The sequence below is a fragment of the Onychomys torridus genome, chromosome 3 (assembly GCF_903995425.1).
Source record: "Onychomys torridus chromosome 3, mOncTor1.1, whole genome shotgun sequence".
In the NCBI taxonomy this organism is placed as follows: domain Eukaryota; kingdom Metazoa; phylum Chordata; class Mammalia; order Rodentia; family Cricetidae; genus Onychomys; species Onychomys torridus.
Window position 1 is genome coordinate 83,817,576 of NC_050445.1, and position 23,963 is coordinate 83,841,538.

A 23,963-nucleotide genomic window follows, 5' to 3' on the forward strand; every position below is an offset into this window, starting at 1 on the left:
GAGTTAAATAATTCTCTTGTGAATCTACTTGGCCTTGGACTTTTTGTTTCGTTGTTTTGTTTTTGTTTAAGCTTAAAGGCTTTTTATTACTATCTTACACTCCTCATTTGTTATACTTCCCTTAGGTTGTTGACATTTTCTTGATTTATTTTGGGTGGTTTGGCTGAATCTAGAAATTCATTTCTTTTAGGGTTTTCGGCTTAATGGAGTGTAGATTTAAGTATTCCCTCATAATATTGTGAATGTCTTTGGTGTCTGTTGTAGTGTTTCCCTGTTTGTTTCAGGATCTTTTAATTTGGTTCCTCTCTGCTCTTTATTTTGGCTAGTTTGCCAATTGTCTGACAATTTTGTTTATCTTCTTGAAGAACACGCTCTTAGATTTGTCAATTCTTTGTATTGTTTCTATAATTTTTGCTCAGATTTTTGCTTTTTTGTTGTTGTTGTTGTTGACTAGTGTGATGGCTGTTTTTGGTTGTCAACTTGACAGTGTCTGTAATGAACTACAATCCAGAAATAGGGGGCACACCACCTGTGAGAGATTTTCTCTTTGGTTTGAAGTGGGTGTATCTACTTCTAGACCAGACCTTTGAGGTAGGAAGAAACATCTTTCTTTGATCCAGATCTTGAGGTGGGAAGACACATTCTTTTGATCTGCTCTTGAGGCAAGAAGACATACCTTTAACCTGGGCAACACTTTCTTTCAGCTGGAAGCCTATATAAAGACACAGAAGAAGAAAGCTCTTGCTCTTTGCCTGCTTGCCCTTGCTCTGCTAGCACATCCATTCCTTCCCTGATACTGGAGCCTACCTCCTCTGGATTCTAGCATGTACAGAACAGCTGAGACACCCAGCCTGTGGGACTGGTCTACTACTAGATCCAGGGACATTCCGTTCACAGCTGACCATTACTGGATGAGCTAGATTATAGCCTGTAAATCTCTCCAATAAATTCCGTGTGTGTGTGTGTGTGTGTGTGTGTGTGTGTGTGTGTGTGTGTGTGACAGAGAGAGAGAGAGAGAGAGAGAGAGAGAGAGAGAGAGAGAGAGAGAGAGAAAATTTCATTTCATAAATTCTGTGGCTCTAGAGTACCCTGACTAATACAAATGGGTTTGGATTTGGTTTGCTTTTATTTTCCAAATTTTTGAATTGCGTTGTTAAGCCATTTATTTGTGCCTCCTTTCTTTTTTCTTTTTGTTTTTCAAGACAGGATTTCTCTGTGTAGCCTTGGTTGTCCTGAAACTAACTCTGTAGCCTTGAATTCACAGAGATCTTCATGCCTCTGCCTCTGAGTGCTAAGATTAAAGGTGAGCACCACCATTGCCTGCCCCTCTCTTTCATTTTCTGATGCAGGCACTAGGAGCTAAAGATTTCAGCTGCTAGTACTGCTTTCAATGTGTGCCAGAGGCTTTGCTGTGCTCTCATTTTCACTTAGTAGAAGGAAAAATTTCTTTCTTTCTTCATTTATCCAATCATGCTTCAATGAGTTGTTTAATCTCTATGTATTTACTAGAGATTTGTTTGTTGTCTATTTTGAGGTTTTATTGCCTTGTGATCAGATAGGACACATGGAGTGATTTCAATCTTTTTGATTTGTAAAGATTTGTTTTGTGTCTCAGGACGTGGTATGTTTTAGAAAGAGTCCTTGTGTTGTTGACCAAACTATGTACTCTTTGCTGTTTGAGAGGAGTATTCTGTAAATAACCATTTGGTGTATGATATCAATTAATTCTGATGTTCCTGCATTCATGTTTTTTTTTTCTGGATGACCCATCTAGTGGAGAAACTGGGTATTGAAATCATCAACTCACTAAATGGGTCTTAATCAGTGTCTTTAAATCAAGTAGTGCAATTTTTAAATTAAATTTGGTGATTAGAGTTTGGAGCATATATCTTTAGGATTGTAATGTCTTTTTGGTTAACTGTTACCTTGATTAGGATGAAATCTCTATCTCCTTTGATTATCTCCTTTGATTAGTTTTACTTTCAAGTCTGTAATAGATATATTACCAGATATTAATATAAAGATACCTGATTGCTTCCTGGCTCCATTTGATTAGAGCACTTTGGTGTCTATCTTTTAAGCTAAGATGTACTCCTTGTAGACAACAGACAGATAGGTTTTATGCTTTGCTCCATTCATTCAGTTTGTGTCTTTTGATTGGAGGATCGAGGCCACTGACATTTAAAGTGTCAGCTGAAATGTGTGTTAACTGCAGTTGTCCTGTTGTTGATTTGGGGTGGTGTGTTCTCTGTTCTTGAATAATTGTGGCTTCCTATGTCTTTCCACAATATCTCTACTATGATTATTTCTTTGTTCAGCTGAAATTATTGCTTTCTGTTTTTTTCTTTAGGTATGATTTGTTGGTTGTAAACTTTTTAAAAGGCTGTTTATATAATAGAAAGCTTTCCTTTCTTTCAACTTCCATTAGAGTGGGTAGTTTTGCTGGGTATATTATTGTAGCCTGGCAATCATATAGTCTTTTAAGACTTGGAATGCATTGCTCCAGTCTCTTCTGGCTTTCAGAGTTTGTTTTGTTTTGTTTTTTCCTCTTGGAGCTTTTAGTACACTTTTGTTTGTTATGTCTACTTAGTGTTTTAATTATGATATGTTGTGGGGATTTTCAAATATTGACATTTGTGTCAGCAAAGTGTTCTCACATGTTACCAACAGTCACAGAGTATAGTGGAGTCATACATGTGCATACAAACACATGCAAACTAATTACTCAAAGCTCATGTTCTATTTAAATTTGACTGCACATCCAGAGACATTGATTTTTATGACATCTGCCACACAGGTTATGCCTGAAAACAAAGACACCCCCCCCCCCACTGCTTTTTAAAAAAGCATTTAGCAGATTTTAAGATGTCTTTGAGTTTGGGAGATATTAGCACTAAAATGCATGTTATAACATAGCCTTTCTTTGTAATATCAGATCTTAAAAGACTGATGTCAATCAAATGCCTGGGAACCAGTTTCCCCTTATAAAGCTGGAAATGACCATTTAAATGAAAATGAAGCAGGGAAACATTTTCAAGGAGTTGGGAAATTGAAGGTTAAAAATGCAAATTGTTACACAGTCATGGGGTAGAAGAATGGCTGAAGAGTGAAGGATAGTGCTAATTATACCAGACCTACCAAAACCTGAAACCTAAAATACTTGACCTGATTATCATCAGATAAAATGGCAGAAAGATATACTCGATTTTCTTAATTTGGCAAACATTAACAGAAGCACTACTGTTTGCCTGTGGATGCATCAGACACCAGGGACCCAGAGGGAAGTGTGCAAGTCATTACCTATGCTTAGGTGGAGATACAAAGAGGATACAAGAAACCACCCCCGACTTAACCCCTGTTATCATCAACAACTTAACATCCTGGAGTTGAGAAATGGGCCAAGCAGATGGTATTTGTGAGTATGGGGGTTGGGGTGATAGCTCGATTGGCAAGCACTCTGTGTACTTCCATGCGCACACACAAACACATACACAAATTAAACATTTCTGAAACAGACAAACCAATTCTATAAATTTTTTGAACTTTTTTAAGCTAAAACTCAGTTTGAAATGAAAAGACAGATTTCTCACTTCCAATGTGTAATTAACTTAATAACATGAATTAGTCTCCTAATGCTTAAAATAGAAATAGGTCATCATTTTTTTTTTTTTTTTTTAAAGGAAGCCGTTTTTCTTAGAATTTGCCATTTGGTTTTGGAAAATGAAAAAGGTCAGAAAATATTTAACATAGAAACTGATTACATTATGTTTTAGGCAAACATTACTAAAGACACACTGCCTGTGTCTATGGATGGATGACAGACAGGCAAAGCTCTCCATCCTGTTATGGGAATTAGAGAGAGCTGAGATCCTTCACACTCAGATCTGGGATTGAACTTATAGTCCACATTGGCTCTGTTGTCCTGTGGACTATGCTTGGTTAGTAAACATCTTTGAACATACCTTTCCCCCAGTTCACCTGAATGGAGATTGTAAAATGCTTCCAAGGCACTCGGCCAACAGCCAATGCCTGGCTGGGAAGCTCATGGGAACAAGGATGGTTGTCTACAACTGTACGCTTGCTTTTTCTCCCTCAGAAAATTTCATGTGGAGCAAATGTTGATTAGCCAGATGTTCTGTATGTGGGAAAGCTGTCAGAAGGATTTTTTTTTTTTTTTACTTTAAGTCTCTATTTTACCTACTTGATTTCACTATCTGAGTACCTACCTACTAGATCAAAGGAAGGTTCTGTGGGTGTTTGGTTTTTGTTTTTTAATTCTAAAGACTCTTTTATGGAGAATGTAACAGGATCTGCAAACCCAGTGCAGAATGGAGCTACTACCTTAGCTCACATACTAGAGTCCAGATACAACTCTATAATCAAGTGACCTGTATCCAATACCCATACTGACTGCCTATGCCGCCCAGAGCAGATTAGAGATTCCTTATCACATACAGACTCCCACCCTTCACTGAAAACCTGATAGGTGCCTTTGTTCAAAAAGTAGATTATATTTATTAAGAAAATGGGGCATCAACACAACTTCAAGTAAATATAGTAGACAATAGCAAATATGGCAGACATGAGTGTGCACATTACTCTTACACAACAGAACCGTGCAAACAAAAACAGGTGACATGCCTACACTACTCATGAGAACATATTTGATATTTGGGTGCCTGCTTTAGAATGGCACACAGTCAACTCTTGTCTTTGATGAAGGGAAAAGTATTGCAAGAAAGTACTGCTAAATCCAATGAGAGCCCTAGGTAACATGTAAAGCCTTACTAAAGCACCAACACGTGCTGATCACCAAAACAAGTTCTCAGTAAGTCTCCTCGCAAGCACGGAGGGAGCCCTCCTTCTACTCTGATTTGCAAATCTGTGTGTGCATGCACGCATGTGTGCACATGTTGTGTACATGTATACAGGTTCATGTAGGTGAAGGTGTATGTGGAACCCAGTGTGGGCATTATGCCATTGTGAGCATGGAGAGGGCAGAGAAGTTGGTTTTTTCTCTCCACCTCCCTGTGGATTCCAGAGATTAAAGTCTGATTTTGAGACTTGAAGTCAGTGTGTTTACCTTCTGAGTCCTTGTGCCAGCCACAACCATGGTTTGTGAGACAGGATCTCTCATGTGTCTGGAACTCGCCAGGCAGGCTAGGCTGACTGGCCAGCAAGTCCCCCCTTCCTCTATCCTCAGCACTGGGGTTCTCAGTGTTAGGCTAAGCATTTTTAAAAGCAAAGTTGAAGGTCCCTGCGCTGCAAGATACATACTTTACCAACTGAGGTCTTGCCCCAGCCCCTGACTTAGACATCTTTTATAATGGAAAGCAGGAAGGTGAACAAGGCTGATGTCACAGAGCCAGTAAGTAAGCGAGGAGAGCTAGTCCATGTCAGGGAGTCAGTCAAGTAAGGAAGCTGGGCAGCCTGCTTCACCCCAGAGGCAGCTCAGCAAACTGTCTCCATGTGAGCCCGGAGCACATCGCTAGAACACATTCTTGAGAGCCCCCCAACCCTATGGGCAAGCTCTAACAATGCCATAGTTACAAAGGGGAAATGACAAACTGCTTTCCTGAAAGCCCAACATTCAAACTTCCTTAGAAGCAAGGAAGCGTGTGCTAGAGCACACAGCTATGGAAGTTATCTCCACAGGCCACCAACACACACAGATTGGTCACTCACATATTTTATTCAGGTGGGAGCACAGGATGAAATTAGTTCAACAAATGGTTACTGCGTCTGACTTTGTCAATGTTTTAATCTAGTATTCTAAGTTGGTAATTTTTAAAAAAAAATAGAACTGGTTTTGAATTATGTTATCACACAGGGCAAACCTCAAGCCATTCCCACCACAATAACAGCAGGACAATTTACTAAGCAACTTAAAAAACAGACCCCAAGTGTTATCATCCATTACTGATTGTAAGAGGATGTCATCCAAATGTTGATAAAAATGAGGCTAACTTCTATATACAGCACTAGTCAACCAAATAGTATATGTATGTAGGAAAAGCAAATGAGAGTGGTAATCATTATAAAATACATCCCCATTGCTAGGAATTAAGACAACTTTAGAGTGCAAGCAGATTCAGTAATCTCGGGAGAGTCTGCGCGCTCACACTCTTGTCAAAGGATCTTCTACTTAAAACCGGCAAGCGTGGGCCACTTTTCAATCAGCCAACGCTTGCTCCTGCAATTTACCTGAAAGCACTAGAGCTTTTTCATCTACTCCAGTGATGTTCCAGATGGACTGCAACTAACTTCAAAACTATTCAAATCTCAGTGTTATCACAGGGAATATAACACAAGAGAGTCCAAAAGCAGAGCAAAGAAACAGCATTATAGACACGTGCAAATTACTCCTAAATGCTAACAGTCAGGGCAGCCAAGAGCTGAGTTGCACCGACATACAGTCTCTATAGAAAACAGCACAAATCAACACTGCTCCTGCTGCCCAAGACCGCAGTGACAAGGTCAGCAGCACACAGTCCATGACGTAACAATACAATTAGAAGACTCATCAGCCATGCAGCTCATCGCTGGAATGACTTGATTTCACATAGCTCACATAGCAATCAGTAAATCTGTCTCTTGAGTTTTGGCTTTACGTGGCTTGTTTATATTATTCATATAAACAACCCTGCACACTGCACAGATTAAGGCAATGAAGCAAAGACAGATTACATGAGAGGTCGAGGGTCATGGCAAGTATCCCTCCGTTTCTTTCTCCAATTCTGAATTTCAAGACCACTCATCGCCAATTTACTCCCATTCTACTGTCGGTCTGCTCACATTGTTTCTCTGTAAACAGCGTGTATTGCGCACAACTCCGCTTGATGCCTGTCATCAAAGGCACTGCCTTTCATGGGCATGGTGGGTGGGAAACTGTAACTGGAGAAGCACAAACTCAAGCTATGGAGGAACGGAGTGTCCGTCATGTAGGGTACCCATGCGACAGCAGCAGGCAGGGCGGGGGGGCGTTACCTAGTTCACTGTCCAGCTCCTCGGTGTGTACCCCTTCTTCTCCAAAGGAAGTGCAGGAATGAGACAGAAAAGAGAAAGACAAATTCAGACACCAGCACCAAGAGAGAAACTCCCATAGAAAACAGCAGCAAACCCATCACTATGTTGTCCTTACCTGAATTGTGGTTTGTTTCACTGGCTTGGCTAGTAAACTCCTGACCTCAGTGTAAATCACAACATGGTAAGAGCTGATATTGGCAAAATAATTATACAGCTCATTTCCTTGCATGTCAAAATGTTGTTTGATTGGTTGTAAAAGATGATAAATACCTTTGCGGTTTCCATGTTCTTAAGTGGGAAGTCACTCATTACCGACCTTATTTGCAGCAAACAAAGCTGTGAGACCTTGCAATATCGCTCCTTTTAATCCTTCAATAATCCTCTCATCACAGAAGCAATTACATTCACAATTAGAGCATTACTTAACTTAAAAGTAATACCGCTTGAGACACAGAAGGTGAGGTCAAACTGAGAAAGGAGATTGTATAATGTACCCAGCGCCTTTCAGCAGGGGCTGGAAAGATCAACTATGTCATGGTGATACATTATCAAGGACCTGGTGCTTGAAGGCCACACTGAAGGAGGACCAGGGCAGAGTTCACTCATTTGTTTGCTTGTTTATTTGTACATAAGCTTTCTAAGCCAATGGTTCAGAAATAGTTGAGTGAAAATGTGCTCAATTATTTCAGCCAGCAAAACAAGTCAAAATCCTTTCCTTCTTGACCTCCTCTGGCCGTCAGTAAAACAAGCGGGTTACGCCTGAGCTGAGAAGACAGCACAGCACACAGAGTTCATTTGGTGCTAAAATCTCCCCAGTGGAGAGCAGGTGGCTGATGCCTACACCGGAAGGAAGCTGTACAAACACAGAGACTAGGGGTCCAAGCCTCTTTCACAGTGCTACATGCTAGTAGTGCTCAGGGCACTTTCTAGACCATCTTAGGCGCTAAACATCTCTCAGCTAGTCCTGAGAGCCAGTATGACCTCAGGACCCATCTCTGTCTCCTGGCGGAGTCTAGAGATAGGCTTCCATGCGCCCCTGGCATGGACAGTAAGTTTTGAATGGCGGTCTTTTTTATTGTTTTTAAAGAGATTATCAGACTTGAATAAAATCATTTGTAAAAATGCCCATTTAATAATGTTTTAGGGAGGGTTTGTTAGTTTCTTCCCCCCTGTGACTATATGCCAGTCACTGTGCTAGGGGCCTGTTACGTCAGCAAAGATACAATGACTCTTTTGAAAGAAGAGACACGTTCAAAGCTAAACAAAATCCAACTGAAATGAAGACCCCGCCTAATTCTCCAGGGTCATGGAAATGGTATCTGAGCTAGAATGTGAAGGGTGCATGGATGTCAACAAAAAATGACTCGAATTTCAGCTCTGTGGCAGCTTGCTGTTTTGCCGTTGCAGTCACTGTAGGGTCGAAATGTATGTGTCACACAGAAGACGTTCAGCAGCAGTGACGAACATGACGCTGTTCTAAGGAGAAAGAACTGTGCATCTAATTGCCAGGCAGTAGCTCAGCACGGTCTAGCGGGGGTGCAAAGCAAAGCAAAGGGCGGGGCAGAGAAGAGAAAGGACGGCTGGACAAGCAGAGATGGCTGGACAAACAGACGAGACCTGGCAGTTACCAAGCAACCAGAGAGCCACAAGTGAAGACACCTTCACTCTGACACTGCAGAAAACTGCTGGGAGCAGCAGAGGGAGAGCATCTAGGTAGGAGACACATGTGACCCAGCTAGGGATGGTACGGGCAGGGAAGGAAACAGGGAGAGGGTCCAGAAATGTTTAAGAAGCACATGAACTGAGCTGACTCATGCGTCAGAAATGGAGGTAAAAGGGACAGATCGATGGGATTGCCGAGTGTGTAGCCATTTACTCTCAACTAACATGGGAAACAACTAGCAAAGGCTGGTGTGAAGGGTCAAGAGTCTGGTTCTAACGAGCTTAAGTCTGGAATTTCCTTGAGACAGCTTGTTGGGACAACAACCAGGCAACTAAAGACACTGACCTGGCACTAGAAGGCAAGGTCAAGACTTCTAATGGTACTAGACAGAAAAGGTCCTCACTCATTTGAGAATGGCAACAGAATGTGCAGCATCTTCGCAATATTTAAGCATAACGGTGTTGTGTTGCATTCTGTGTGCAGGGGAAACTGGGAGCATAAAGGAATGCAGGCACAGTATGTGTGGGCAATAGAGCATTCTTGGTCTGTGTCTAAGAGCAAACAGGAGCGCAAGGCAGCTCTGTGTTTACTAGCATCGGAAAATGCAAACTGATGTGTCATCATATGATTACATGTTTATGCTGTCTACACATACATATCATTCTAGATGAATAAAACATATGATTCTAATGTTGAAGAGATAATTACTGAATGAATCGCACTAGGTATGGACGTATACTTATGTTAAAGGAAATACTGGTAATATAGAGTTGAAAATTTGGTAACAAAATCATTAACTCCTCTTAATGCATTTATTCCACAGCAATTTTTCTCACTAAAAGGTTCTGTAATCTTCTGTCATCTATAAAATTATAGTACTATGTATTTTCATACATTCCCAATGTACTTATAATGGATACTGACCCTGAAGACCCTATGCGATAAAAATGGCTAAACTGCCTTCAAACTCATCCCTTGTCAAAGACATTAAACTTGTTCTATGAAGTTGTATTAAAATACATTCTAAAGAATGCATGTGAGGTTCTCATCTTTGAAAACTGAAAATCTTTTGAAAACATGTATTAAACAGAATCCTCAAATACTCAGATAGTCGCTACCCCCAGTGTATGAGAAGCAGCTCTGATCATACCTAACTCACTCCTTCTTCAGCTATGGGAACAAGGATCCAAAATAAAATGAGGACCTGATTGTGCCTCTTAAATTAGAAAAATACATATTTCCACTTGGACTTGCTCCAATAAATATAGAACATACAAATGTATATTTATCTCATGTAATCCGCAGACATATGCAACAAAAATCTCTCAGAGTACAAGGCTTGTAACTGTGTGATACTTTGAAACACTGGCTTGCTTTTTCCAAACATCACGTTGATGTATATGTAACAATTCTTCACTTCAGGACAAATGAATTATACTGCAAATTCAAATGCCAGAACTGTATAATGAGCAGCAGCAGGGCAAGCAATTTGTCTTTTAATGTGTTCCCAGGAGGAAGGAATCTTGGTAGAACTCGGGTTAGATTCCAGTGCTAAAGAGGACGGACATGCTCTGACTTCACCCCCACCCCCCAGTTCAGGAGAAATAATTAGAAACTCCAATACTTGAAATAATCGCTTTCAACAGAAACTAGTGTAGTCTGAAGGAACGTTTGGGAGATGAGGCAGCAGCTCTAACACCTGCCTCTTTGAGGAATAGCCTTTCAAAAACAAATTGTGGCTGTAGTTTAAGCTACAAAGATATTCCCAACATGTCAAGATCTTCGCGTTGTCCCCCAGACTGGAGAAATAACAGCCAAGAAAATCTCCTCATTGCTTCCATCAAGTTTTTACCACATAGGGCTGGGGTCTAGTACATTAGTGTGTATGGAAAATCAAACTATCTTTCATTTCTATACCCTGGAGTGCTTCTCTAGAGTCTTTTAAGTTTAAGGCAGAGGATGAACTTTCCTCTGTTTCCAACAACTATATGGGAATGTACATGTCTTGAATTGTTTTTTTGAAAGAATTCTATTTAAGTCCCTCTTACATTCTAAGACACAGTATGCTTCCAAAAAAAAAAAAAAAAATCGAACAACAAAAACCACTTCAATGTTAAAAACTGATTTACCTTTCGATCATTCTTTAGAAAATGTGCCTATGTAATCAAGCCCCAACTTGCTGATCCTAAGACCTCTTAGAGCTTACCATCATCCTCACATTCTTCCAGAGGCTTCTGCTGTTTGTTCAGGCACCGAGGGTCTAACCATGATGTTGTCTTTGTGTTATGGCTGAAATCCAGAGACAAAAACATGAAATTTGTTTAAAAAGGAAGAATAACAACAAAGTACAAAGACAGAAAAATCACAAACACTTGCATATCTGCTCATGAACCAATGAAAAGATGCATTCCAACAGTATAGGCAAACCACTAGAGGACTGGAGCTGGAATGAGAACGGACTAGGGCCAGTCTGAGAAGGACATTTCCCAAAAATATAATCAATGAATTACTGAATGCTTAAAATACAATACCAGCTTTCTTTTTGAAAAAGATACAAAGAACATGCTTTTTTTATAGAGTCTACCCGTCTAGACTTATTTCTTCAGCCAAAGAATAAATTTTAGTTTGTTCATGCTGTGGAACATGTGGAGGTCTGAGGATACCTCACAGTAGTCAGTTCTCATCTTTCATCATCAGGGTCCCAAGAACTGAACTCTGGCATCACGTTTGGGGGGAAGCACCTTGACTGGCAAGACACCTCACTGGTCCCTAACTTAGGCTTTAGAGAGGTCAAAAGCAACCCAAATTACCTACAAGTAGAATCAGGCTATTAAGGAAAAAAAGAGAAAGAGTAACAGAGATGCTGTCCAAATGCCTTCTGGAGAGAACAGAGAAAAGGTCTCAACAGATTGTGACTGGGGCCTTCTGAGATCCGAAATATCCCAAGGGTATTGCCCTGTAGTCACACTAGAAATGTCACAAGCAAAGCGGGAAGAAGATGCCTTTGTGCTTCCCCAAGTGGATCAAGACACTGGAGGTCAGAGTTCTGCCTGGGCCTGATTCACTGAGCAAGTGGGTGAGATGGGAACTCCAAGTCCAAGAGCTCTGGCCAGAAACTAGATACGAAAACAAGATATGGAGAGAGAGAAAAAAAAACATTTGAGGTTTCAGCATGAATCCTCTTTATCCCACATTTAAAGTTCAAGAGGAGGCGCAGAGCAGCCCCAGGATTTTAGACTCAAGTCTTACTAATTGTTAAAGAGACAATTATGTCATTTCACCTATGTTAAACAACAACAAATTTAAAATAATACCATAATTCCAATCATCACTCTGCTCTGTGGGGCCACTTGCCACCATGAGAATCTAATTTCATATGTTAGTTTATTTAATTCTCATCATAATCCTTTGGGGACAGTAATGAGCACTAAAGTTACAATCCCCATTTTACAGAAGAGAAAAATGGAAATCCAAAGATGGAGTCTACCAAAGGACACTGCTGACACATGGCAGACATGGAAATGAAACGCAGGCAGTGGTACAGCCCAGTCTGTGGTCCGCACTAGTCTACAGTGATGCAGCAACACTACGCTGCTCACTGCTGGGAGGCGGGTATGTAGCATTGCAGAAACAAACCTTTGTCTTAGTTATGTTTCTCTTGCTGTGATGAAATATCACAACCAAAAACAATGGGGGAGAAAAGGGTTTATTTCATCTTACAGCTTATAGTCCATCATCCAGGGAAGTCAGGGCAGGGGTTTGATGTAGTTACTGATGCAGGGGCCTTGGAGGAGTGCTGTTTACTGGCTTGCTCAGCTTGCTTTCTTAAATAACTCAGGACAAGCTGCTCATGGGCCGACCCTGCCCATAGCAATCATTAATCAAGAAAATGCTCCACAGGCTTGCCTACAGGCTATTTTGTAGAGACATTTTCTCAATTGAGTTTCTTTTTACCAATTATGTCTAGGTCTGTGTCAATTTGACAGAAACCAACAGGACAATTAACCCCTTGCTGACACACAAACACATAATTTATTTATCCATAATCTTCCCTTTCTTATTCATTTACAAGACCTCATATTAGTATCAATATCACAATATAAAATATTTCAGTCTTTAAAAAGTCAAACACTTTAAAAGTTCTGTCTGTCTAAAAGATTCAAAGTCATTTTCAAAGTTCATGTTCTCTCTAAAATATCTAAACTCTCTCAACTGAACTCCTATAAAAAGTAACTTACATACTTATTTCAAAAAGGAAGAGCCAGAGGCCAGTTACCATTAGATCAAAGGAAAAACAAACTCTAACACTGTAAATAACCCAGTGTCCAATGTTTGGGACTCAAAATCTTCTGGGCTTTAAGGGGCTTAAGCAGCTCCACTTCTCTTGCTCTAGCATGCAGAACCCACACAGTACATTTCACAGGCTCAGGCCAACTCTAGTCCACAGCTGCTGCTGTTCTTGGTGGCTGTTCCATAGTACTTGGAGCTCCAAAATGCTAGGAGATAACGAAAGAGGCACCCTTACCAATGCCTTCTCCAAGCCTCTTTTCAGGGACTCTGACCCTGCCACATGATGCCAAGTCTCAGTCCCCTCCTGACTCTTAAATCCCAGGGCCTCTACAATTGGGGCTGCACCATCACCAGTGGTCTCTCCTGGCCTCTCACAGTGCCAAATCTCAGCTGCTCTCCATGACCACGTCATACTTTCAAAACCAGTACCGCCTGGGAAACTCTCACACATTACCAAGTTCAGCTGCCACCACGAGGTATAGTCTTGGCCCTCTCTGGAACACAGCTTCTGTGTGCTAACCCTGAGGAAATACTTCCAGACTTCCAAGAGCCTCTTCCTAAAAACCACTAATTTCTCAGCTCCAGCATCAATTGTCCCAGTAAAGCAAAGGTTTTACTGTGGGGGTGCTGGTCTCTTGTTAATCACAGCCAATTCTTCAGCCCTAGCTATCCAGGGCCACAGATTATTTTATTGAAATTATCAAAAGGCCACAACAGAGTCTATAAGGAACTCTTAGAACCCTCTAAAATTTCACAAGTAAGGTTTCCATTATCATAAAAAATGTCAGCATTCATTATCACAAAAAATGTCGGCATTCGTATATTCCAAGCTCCCACAAAATAGCCCTCTGAGCTGCGAATACTCAATAGCTTTTCCAGTCCAAAGTTCTAAAGTCCTTTCACAATCCTTTCAAGAACAACACAGTCAGGTCTGTCACAACAAAATCCCACTCCGGTCTTGGTTATCTTTCTGTTGCTGTGATAAAAAAAAAAAAAAAAAAACACCATGAACAAAAGCAATTTGGAAATGAAAGGGTTTATTTCATCTTACAGCTTGGAGTCAATCATGGAAGTCAGGGTAGGAACTCAAGGCAGGAACCAATACAAAGGCCCTGGAGGAATGCTGCATGCTTCTAAATATGTCTAGGTTTGTGTCAAGTTGACAAAAGACCAACAGGCATAATAACCTTTTAGTTTGAAATAACTATAGATCCTCATGTCACTATAAAGAAGAAAACAGCTAGATTCAATCAATTTACCTTTACCTAGATAACATCAATGGCCACATCTTTACAAAGCTATGCACTGGGACAGCTAGAACACGTATTATCGTGTGTGTGTGTGTGTGTGTGTGTGTGTGTGTGTGTGTGTGTGTGTGTGCGTGCGCGTCCCAGGCAGAATCTCATAATGCAGGTTAGCCTCAAACTCAAACATTCTCCTGAGAGTTGGGATTTTCAGGTACATTATCATGTTGGCTATTGGTTTTGTTCTTTAGACTGTTAATATGGTAACTATACTTATTGAATTTTATTTTTCACTCTTTTTATTTGTAATATCTTTGAGGGTTTTTTTTTTTTTTTTTTTTTTTTCCAGTACTAGGGTTTGAACCTGTGCTGTAGGCATACACCCAAGCCTTCATTTATATCCTTATCAGGGAAACATCATCATATAAACATCATACAGTGTTGTTCTTCTATTTTCTAAAACATTCTTCTATGACAGAATTCTCCAATGTGAAACCATGTGGCCCTACAATTTCTTTTTCAGTAGTTTAAAATTATAAACTCATTTTCCTAATAGTTAAAGGCTCCTTAAGAGATCCTAGCTCATATTAGATGAGCAACAGTCTATCTCTTGAATCACTGTGATTTGTTAAATGTTTATATGGAGATCTGCGGCCACATTCCCTTAGTATCTTGTAGAAATCTTCAGGATTGGTGATGATTCCCAGCTTGACTAATACTGGCAAATTTCTATTTTTCATTCTTCGTCTGTCTTAGAGATCCTCTTCAGTTCTATTAAACCTCTGAAGAATTGACTGTTCCAGACATTTTCTGTAGGGTTCAGTTCCACTGATTGCTGTTCTTCAGTCTCCCCTGAGAACTGCTTGAGAGTGTGTGCTAAGATTTATTATTATTTTAACTGTATAAGTATTTGCCTTTATCCATGTGCACTACATACATGCAGGTATCTGTGGATGCCAGAGGACACCAGACCCTCTAAAACGGGAGTTACAAACTTTGTGAGCTGTCACATGGGTGCTGGGAATGGAATCAGGTCCTCTCAAGAGCAGCCAGGGTCCTTAGCTGCTAAGGCATCCCTTATTTGATTTACTCTCCCTTTTCTAGGTTCTTGAGATAAAAGTTTAGACTACAGACCAGAGCCGTCTCTTTTTAAAATACTACACATTTACCTCTATCATTCCCTGGGTTTTGTTCCACTCTGATACACAGCATTTTCATTTAATTTGACTTTTTTCCCCTCAAGCTAAGTCCTAAGGAGACTAAGGCTAGAAGATTACAAGTTTGAGGTCAGAATAGTTACAAGGAAAGACTCAACCACAGAAGTGAACAAAAGTCAACAATTTCTTTGAGAATACTGGTCAGAATTATTGGTTCTTTTTCTAAGTCTTGTTTGTTTGTGAAATGTTTGTTTTTTCCTACTTTAATATATAATATTATGATGTTTAGTCTTTTATGATTAATATTTTTATTATATGCTTTCCCTGTCCTTTTATGTTCAGCAAACCTCAATTGTTACAGCTAAAGTAAGTTTTTGTTGCATTAATTAATTATATATAGTTACTGATAATCCCTGACTATGCTCCTGCTTTCCAACTCTTTTCCAGCTTTCCTGTGGGCTGCTGGACTTGGACTTTCTCTTTATCTGAACGACTTTTGATTGTTTATCTAGCTTTTTTTTAAATTTTTTTTATTTTTGGTTTTTTGAGACAGGGTTTCTCTGTGTAGCTTTGTGCCTTTCCTGGAACTCGCTCTGTGGCCTAGGATGGCCTCAAACTCACAAAGATCCACCTTCCTCTGCCTCCTGAGTACTGTGATTAAAGGCATGCGCCACCACCACACGGCCCTTATCTAGCTTTTGAAATGGTTGCTTTGGGTACGCCTTAGTTAGGGTTATTATAGTTGTGTTGAAACACCGCGACCAAAGCAACTTGGGGAGAAAACGGTTTACTTCTCTCGAGGTTCCATGTAACAGTTCATCACCAAAAGCAGTGAGGGCAGGAACTCAAGCAAGGCAGGAACCTAGAGGCAGGAGCTGATGCAGAGGCCATGGAGGCAGTGGTGGGGAGGGATGCTGATTCCTGGCCTGCTCAGTCTGCTTCCTCTAAACCAGGGGTGGCCCCCCACAGTGGGTTGGGCTCCTTCCCACAAATCACTGATTAAGAAAATGGCCTACAAGGAAGGGCTGGAGAGATGGCTTAGCAGTTAAGAGCACTGGCTGCTCTTCCAGAGGTCCTGAGTTCAATTCCCAGCAACCACATGGTGGCTCACTACTATCTATAATGGCATCTGATGCCCTCTTCTGGCATTCAGGCATATATACATACATGTAAGAGCACTTACACCTAAAAAAAAAATACATAAATAAAGTTTTATAAAAAAGAAAATGACCTACAGGCTTGTCTGCCTACAGCTCGATCTTATGGAGACATTTTCTCAACTGGGGGCTCCCTCCTCTCTGATGACTCCAGCTTGTGTCAAGCTGACATAACACTAACCATACAGGATATTATATGTAAATATTAAGATACCATATCTTATCACATTTAGATAGTAATTCATATATAGTTATCTTATTACATTTATATATTCCTTCATATGTGTGTGTTATAAAATCTACTGGTATTACCATTTTCCATGGTCAATCAAAAATATAAAAACCATAACTACACTTATATTCCTTTATTTATAATTAGCTTACTGCTTTTTTCTAAATTTGTATGGAAAAAAAATGTTGAACTTTTTTATTTCAGTCCTCTAAATTAATTAAGAAAAATCAAGAGGTAAAGAAATGTTTTCCTTATTTATATTTTCACTTTTTCTATTATGGCATCCTGCTGTTCCAGAATTCTCCTCTTCATGTAGAGTAGGCTTGCTCATGACTACCTTTCCTAGCACTGGTTCATCTGCAAGCACCTCATCCTAAAGGCACTTTCAGTCTATGTAGACACTGAGTTCTTTCCCCTCTTTCAGGGTCCAAACAGCTCATCCTACCTTGTAGTCTGGTGGCAACCTTCCCAAACACTGCGACCTTCTAATACACATTGTGGTGACCCCCGAACCATAAAATTATTTTGTTGCTACTCCGTAACTGTATTTTGCTACTGTTATGAATCATAATGGAAATGTCTGGTCTGACATGTCGGATATCTGATAAGTGACCCCTGAGGGGGCTGCAACCCACATGTTGAGAATCATTGTTCTAGTCCCTTTCATTAGTTGTTACATTAAGGTGTCATGTCTCCTATTCAAAATTTTTATGTTTAGTTATGATGGTTTGAAAGAGAAATGTCCCCATAGGCTCACATATTTGGACCCTTGGTCCCCAACTGGTGGCTCTGTTTTAGGAAGTTACAGAAGTTTTAGGATGTGTGGCCTTGCTAGAGAAAGTCACAGAGGGCTGGGGAGCTTTGAGAGTTCATTGCCTAGCGTTACTTCTAGTTCACTTTGTGTGCTTGCTAGGTGACAATCGACAATCGATACGATCATCCAGCTTCCTGCTCTGGCCACCTGCTGCAGTGCCTTCCTGGCCCTTACAGATTCTCCCTCTGTAACTATAAACAGAAAAAAACTCTCCCCTAAGTTTGCTTTTGGTTGTGACTCTTTACTGCAGCAAAAGAGAAGTAACTTGATGATGATGTGAGTTTCCTTTGTGTGCATTCAGTATGAGCTCAGCTAGTTTCTGCAATCCTGCTATATGTGGGAGATTTTGAGACACCGACTCTTCCATTTTCCCCCTTGCCCACTCATTGTCTTTTCCTAAAACTTTGATCACTGAAGTTGGATGTTTATAATTGGCCCCAAAGCTCCTGAAAGTCCATTCCTTTACTTCTCTCCCAAGTTTTGTGTGTTGTACAGGTCAGGTAGTCTGTTTCCCACCTCCACATGCAGCCCCTGCCTTCTCTGGCTCTCACCCTGATGCTGACAGTGAGTGCTACCGAACCCATCCATGTACTAGTCTTCTTTATTTTATTTTTTTAAGTTCAAGGTTTTCTTTTTATATTTTCTACCGTTTTGCTGAAACTTTCTAGTTTTTTATTTGTTACAAGTATGTTTATAATTGACTAGTGAAGAATTTTGCAATGGCTGTATGTACGTATAAATGTGCTCATTCATTCATTCATGCAACAAGATCTCTAAATGTTGCTCAGGCTGGCCCTAGATTTTCCATCCTCCTGCCTCAGTCTTCTTAGTGCTGAGACTTCAGGCTAGCTCCCATGCCTAACTATAATGGGTATTGAAGAGATGATGCTAATGTCTCTGCCATCTTGGTATTGGTATCTGCGGATTGCTTTCTCTCACTCAACATGAGATCTTTCTGGCTCTTGCTACAAGAAATATGTCTGTCTGTCTGTCTGCCTACCTACCTATCAATCAATCATTATCTATTTGTGGTACAGGGAATTAAACCCAGGGCCTAACATATGCTAGGCAAATGCCCTAATGCTAAGCTATAGCCCTTTTTATTTTTAAGGAGGGTATTGATATGTTGCTAAGGAAGGCCTTTAAATCCTGTTGCCCAGTTCACTGAATGGGTGAATTCCAGACTTGTACCAACAGGTCCAGCTAAGAAGTAACTTTTTTTTTTTTTTATTAATTTGGATATTCAAAACATTATATTACAAAACTATGGATTTCACTTAAACTTACTTTAGCTGGCTTGACACTATAGGTGGGCATTGCCTCATTTTCAGGGACACTAGATGGGGAAGGACATTCTTGTCCCCCTATCTGGGGAGGTCCATTCCAACTATTTAGGAGACCTTGCCTGGTACCAGCCCAGCTGAAAGGGACAGAAACATCTCACTAGGAGCTTCACCTGTGGGCTCTACCACAGGCCCGAGATGGAAATCTGTACAACACCCTAGAGAGGAAATGGTACTTTGCTTCTATGGGTAGGGAGGAGGTCCACACCCTATCCTCCCAGTATTTGGGTGGAGAACAAGCAGGCAGCATTGTTTTTATCTCACTACAATCAACATTCCATCTCTCCCACAAGTCTTTCAGAGAGTACCCTGGCAGCAGGTTAGGATCCCATCAGACTGTTAAGGGGCAATATCTAGGTTCCCTCTTTTACTGACTCTTGAAGGCAAGGGTAGGACCCTGGTATGTTCTATGTTGCTGTCTTAGGTACAGGAACTGTTCATCAAAAGCTGTCTGAATTGTAGGATTCCCCCTCCTTTCCCAATTATTCAGCTAGAGAAAGCAGGCTTTTATTAGGACCATCTGTTTCTCTATCTGCTAGTGTTTCTGAGTTGCGAGTTACTTTTGCTCAAAGCCTAGGGTAAACGAATTAAAAAGAGAACTCCAGGAATGACCTGCCCATGGCTCCTTTGAAGACCTGTTTGAGAAAGTCTGCTGCATTGGCTCCTTCCAGAGTCCTCTTATTTTATTTTCTACACAACGTACAAGGGTCCTATACTTTGTCTTGAATGTTCTTGCTAACTTACAATATTTTAGATTTTTCCCAAAACTGTAAAACCACTCTAGGACTTTAAATTTTTTCAAATCTGTAAAACACACAAGCATTACATTTAATTCTACTTTAACTTGCAAGACATTCTAAGTTCTATTCAGAATAAAACACCATTGAAAGTTTAGTTCTATATGTGTATGTGTATAAAATTAAGGCTAACATATAAATGGCATGTATGTCTGAACGTTTATGCACAGGGTTTTTTTTTTTCTATAAAGTAGTGGTGATCAAATCTAGTATCCACATACAGAAGGCAGGAGCTCTACCATCAAAGAACCCTCCACTCTCAAATGGACTACACAGTTAATATAGCTAATACTAATATCTGCAAAGCCAATGTCATACTTGTCAGAACCATATGTTTTGACATTAGGGTAATGAAACTGGCATCCTAAAAGCTATGTTAACTTGCAAAAAGGGGAAAGAGTATGTACTTAAGCTAGCCAAAGTTGGGTGTGTGTGTGTATCATCTCACTTACTGTTAGCATATGAACTTTCTTTTCTAAAATTTATCAGTTCAGTCCTTGGCAAAATTACAGGCTGTTTCTTTTCCAAGAATGTGCATTTCATACATTATTTGATATTGGAAATGCCTCTATTATACTTTCCGTTGCTAGGCACAGTTCTTGCTAACAGACATAATTACGAAGGCAATGTGTTATAAACCCTAAGACATTCTGAATTTGAAGGTGATTGCTGTGGGATGGTCTGTATGTCAAATGTGTTGCTCTGATTGGTTAATAAATAAAACACTGATTGGCCAGTAGCCAGGCAGGAAGTTTAGGTGGGACAAGCAGAGAAGAAAATTCTGGGAAGTGGAAGGCTGAGGCAGAGAGATACTGCTAGCCACCGCCATGACAAGGAAGATGTAAGGTAGTGGTAAGCCACGAGCCATGTGGCAACTTATAGATTAATAGAAATGGGTTAATTTAAGATATAAGAACTAGATAACAAGAAGCCTGACACAGCCATACAGTTTGTAAGCAAACTGTATCTGTCTCTGTGTGTTTACTTGGTTGGGTCTGAGCTGCTTTGGGCCAGGCAGGAAAACTCTAGCTACGGGTGATAACCAAGTTTCTTTCAGCAATGCTGAAATTCATCTGCCATAACTGTGAGCAATGAATGTGGTACTTAGAGAAGCAGTGATGGCTGCATACATCAACCTAAGCACTCTACATACTGCTCCCGCCAACCCCCCAGACTGGGTCGGTTGAAGACCTTCTGTCCTTTTACAGATACAGAAGAGGTTCAAAGAGGAGCAAGGCTCTCAGCTCACACAGCTGGGAAGTGGAGAAAACAAAGCACTGACCACTGTGCTGTTCCCATTTCTGTGTTTAATAAGCATCTGCCATTGTCAAGAAACCCCCAAGAGCCATGGGTGTCTACATTCTCTGGCTGGACAATACCAGAGCTCCCTCTCACGCCTCACAAACTTCTTTCCAGGTGGGTTTTCAAAGTAGCTTTCTTCCTCATGCCCATGTGCTTAGGAGAATTGTACTTTTAAATTTTATTTCCCTTTTCTAGTAATAAAATACATGGCATATATGAAACTTAAAACCCAGAGACATGTATACTATGATTAGAAAACAAACCCCTCACTTGGAAAGTTGAAGTACTTATATATCCTTCTGCAATGTCTTCCTTTGCAGGTTCACGTAATAGTGGACCATTTATGTGAGAATAATACATTTATCTATAGTTTGTGCATAATTAGAGCATTGTACTACTGCTTTAACAGAATAATTGTGTCGTTCCTCCCCCCCCCTCCCCGTCCATCTATGACCTATAAAAAGTGGTGCATGCCACCACCAGCAGACTCAAAATGCTACCTTTAAACATGTACTACCATTCATTGTTCGGGGAGCCAGAAGAACTATATTAGTTTTCTTTTCTCTATTTCTGCTAATGTTACTTGTTTAAAACTTTAATTACACATAATTTTAGCCTTTCAGGTCTACATTTTTTCAAATCCCTATTCACCTATCTTGTACTGCACAATAACATTAGCCTATGTCGGTCCATGCACCAAAACATTAGATGTAAAGCTATGAAATTTCTTCAAGAACTATAATAGGAAATCTTGAACCTTGAGTTAGGCAATGATTTCTCGTTACTACAGTACAACACTCCATAAAGGAAAAGAACAAAAGAAACAAACAAACAAAAAAAACCAGATCAGTCAAATCCAAAGCTCTTTGACTTTGAAAAGCTTTGAAGAGTCAAACTTAAGAAAAATCACAATTACACCTGAGAAAAATCAATAAAATTATGTCCATAATATATAAAGAAACCTCAAAACTCAGTAGTAAGAAAATGGAAACCAGTTAAGAAAAATATGCCAAGCTTTACCATTTTAATGGGAAATTAAAATGGTTATTTATTATAATTATATAACAAAATTCAGTTTGTCTAACCCCCTTGAAGAAATTATAGCCCTTACGCTCCCTAAACCCTTTCACACGAATAATTAAGAATGATATGGATGAAAACGGTTTACGTGAAGCTTGTGTAATCAGAATACCACTGCTATGTAATCAGTTCCCTCAGGCCTAGCTGATTTCCAGAGCAAGGGGACGGGAGGGAGAGAGCCAGGAGGGTATTTCCAGGTAGAGAAAATAGTATACTTTACTCTATAAAATAGACTTCTCCATTTTCGGTATAGGCCATCTCCCAGTTTTCAGGTAGAGGACCTAAATTATCCTCTGCAGAAAGAGGTAGGTACTGAGGGAACTTCTGAGAAGAGTCCGTGATGGGAGCGGCCAGGATGCTACTATTCACAGGTCGGAGCGTTGCTTCGTGGAGAGTGTGCTCGTCCTGGTCTCCAGAATCGGCTGCTCCATCAGGCACAAAGGAGAGAGAGAAAAAAAAACAAGCACAAGACTGTTCAACAACACACTGGGAAATGCATGGTGAATACATCTACATTCTTTCTCCACACACATTTGTGATCCTAGATTTTATTAACAAATATTAATTATGCATAATAATGGCTTTCCTTAGGTCATTTTCATATGTGTGTGTGTCTGTGTCTGTGTGTGTGTGTGTGTGTGTGTGTGTATGTTTGTATCACATGAACCCATTACCCTCCTCTCTCCTTAATTCCTTTTCTCTTCACACCTAGCCCTCCTTCTCCTTTACTCCCCAACCTTCTAGTGACCCATGAGTTTTTCATCAGCATGTTTACAAAAACTTGCGTCTTGCCAGTGGTGATACCACTGAAGAAAATGCCTCTACCTGCTCTAATCAACCATTAACAGTGTGTAAAGCATCAGAGAGTGTGCAACCTCGTGAGTGGCTTCCTCTTTCATGGCAGCCTGCTGCCAAGCCCAGTCTTACAGCTGCTGTGAATTCAAGGGTGCGGCAGTGACGTCATGCCCAGAAGTTAGGGTTCCACACCACTCCCCACCCTTTTACAGCTCTTATAAATTCATTCATCCCTTCGTCTGCAAGGTTCCCTGAGCCTTAGTGAGGGTGTTAAAGATGTCTCATTGATAGGTAGGCTTTTAACAATTATTTAATTTCTGTGCCATGTATCCCTGATGAACACAGTTGCAAAAATTCTCAATATAATACTTGCAGCCCAAATTCAAGAACCCATCAAAAAGATTGTTCATAGTAATCAAGTTGGCTTCTTTCCAGAGATGGTTCAGGGATGGCATGATCTGTAACTGTAATATATCACATAAATAGACTCAAAGACAAAAATCATTCCATCATTTCAAGAAAAGAAAAAACTGCCCAAATCCAGCATCTACATTCTTAAAAAAACTTATCTTTTCCTAGTTGCTGGTTATCTACTATGGCTTCTGTTCACTTGGGTAAACAGAAAGAATCAAAGTGATTAGCATGGCCAGATATATAGCTGAGTCGTAGCGCATCTGCTTGGCACATGCAGGGCCAGGGTTTATGGCTCTAGTACAGAAAAGAACCACCCAAACAAAACAAAACACAGCAAAATGTATTTGAAAAGAAACAAGACAACAATTATCCTGAAGATATCAAAGAAGATAGCAATTTATCAACTCAAACCCTAAGGATTCTATACCAAAATGTCCTCAGACTGATCTGAGCTCTCATTCCATTGAATTTATTTGGTTTCATGATTCAGGAGGGAAAAAGATCAAACTGAACACAGACACAGTGGCATTTAGTAGGTTTTTGTATAAGTTATTTAGTCTCTCCCCTGCAGACATTTCTGAGTTTTGATAGACACTGGCAAAGATCAAATAGTGACAAATTAAGCTGGAAAGATTACAAAAGTTTAGAG

At 40.2% G+C, this 23,963-nt stretch overlaps 1 protein-coding gene across 20 annotated transcripts in view; it reads right to left on the reverse strand.

Moving 5' to 3' along the window:
• The window catches only part of Magi1 (membrane associated guanylate kinase, WW and PDZ domain containing 1), a 629,136-nt gene that overhangs the window by 89,667 nt on the left and 515,506 nt on the right, over positions 1-23,963 (reverse strand). For 11 of the 20 annotated variants that reach the window (XM_036181537.1, XM_036181541.1, XM_036181543.1 and 8 more), the window contains 3 exons: positions 22,326-22,527; positions 10,896-10,978; positions 6,988-7,026 (listed from right to left, as the gene is read on the reverse strand). In XM_036181537.1, the coding sequence (XP_036037430.1) occupies positions 6,988-7,026; positions 10,896-10,978; positions 22,326-22,527 (324 nt within the window). The remainder of the gene's footprint in view (positions 1-6,987; positions 7,027-10,895; positions 10,979-22,325; positions 22,528-23,963) is intronic. The other 9 variants (XM_036181540.1, XM_036181545.1, XM_036181547.1 and 6 more) reach the window with 1 other exon arrangement.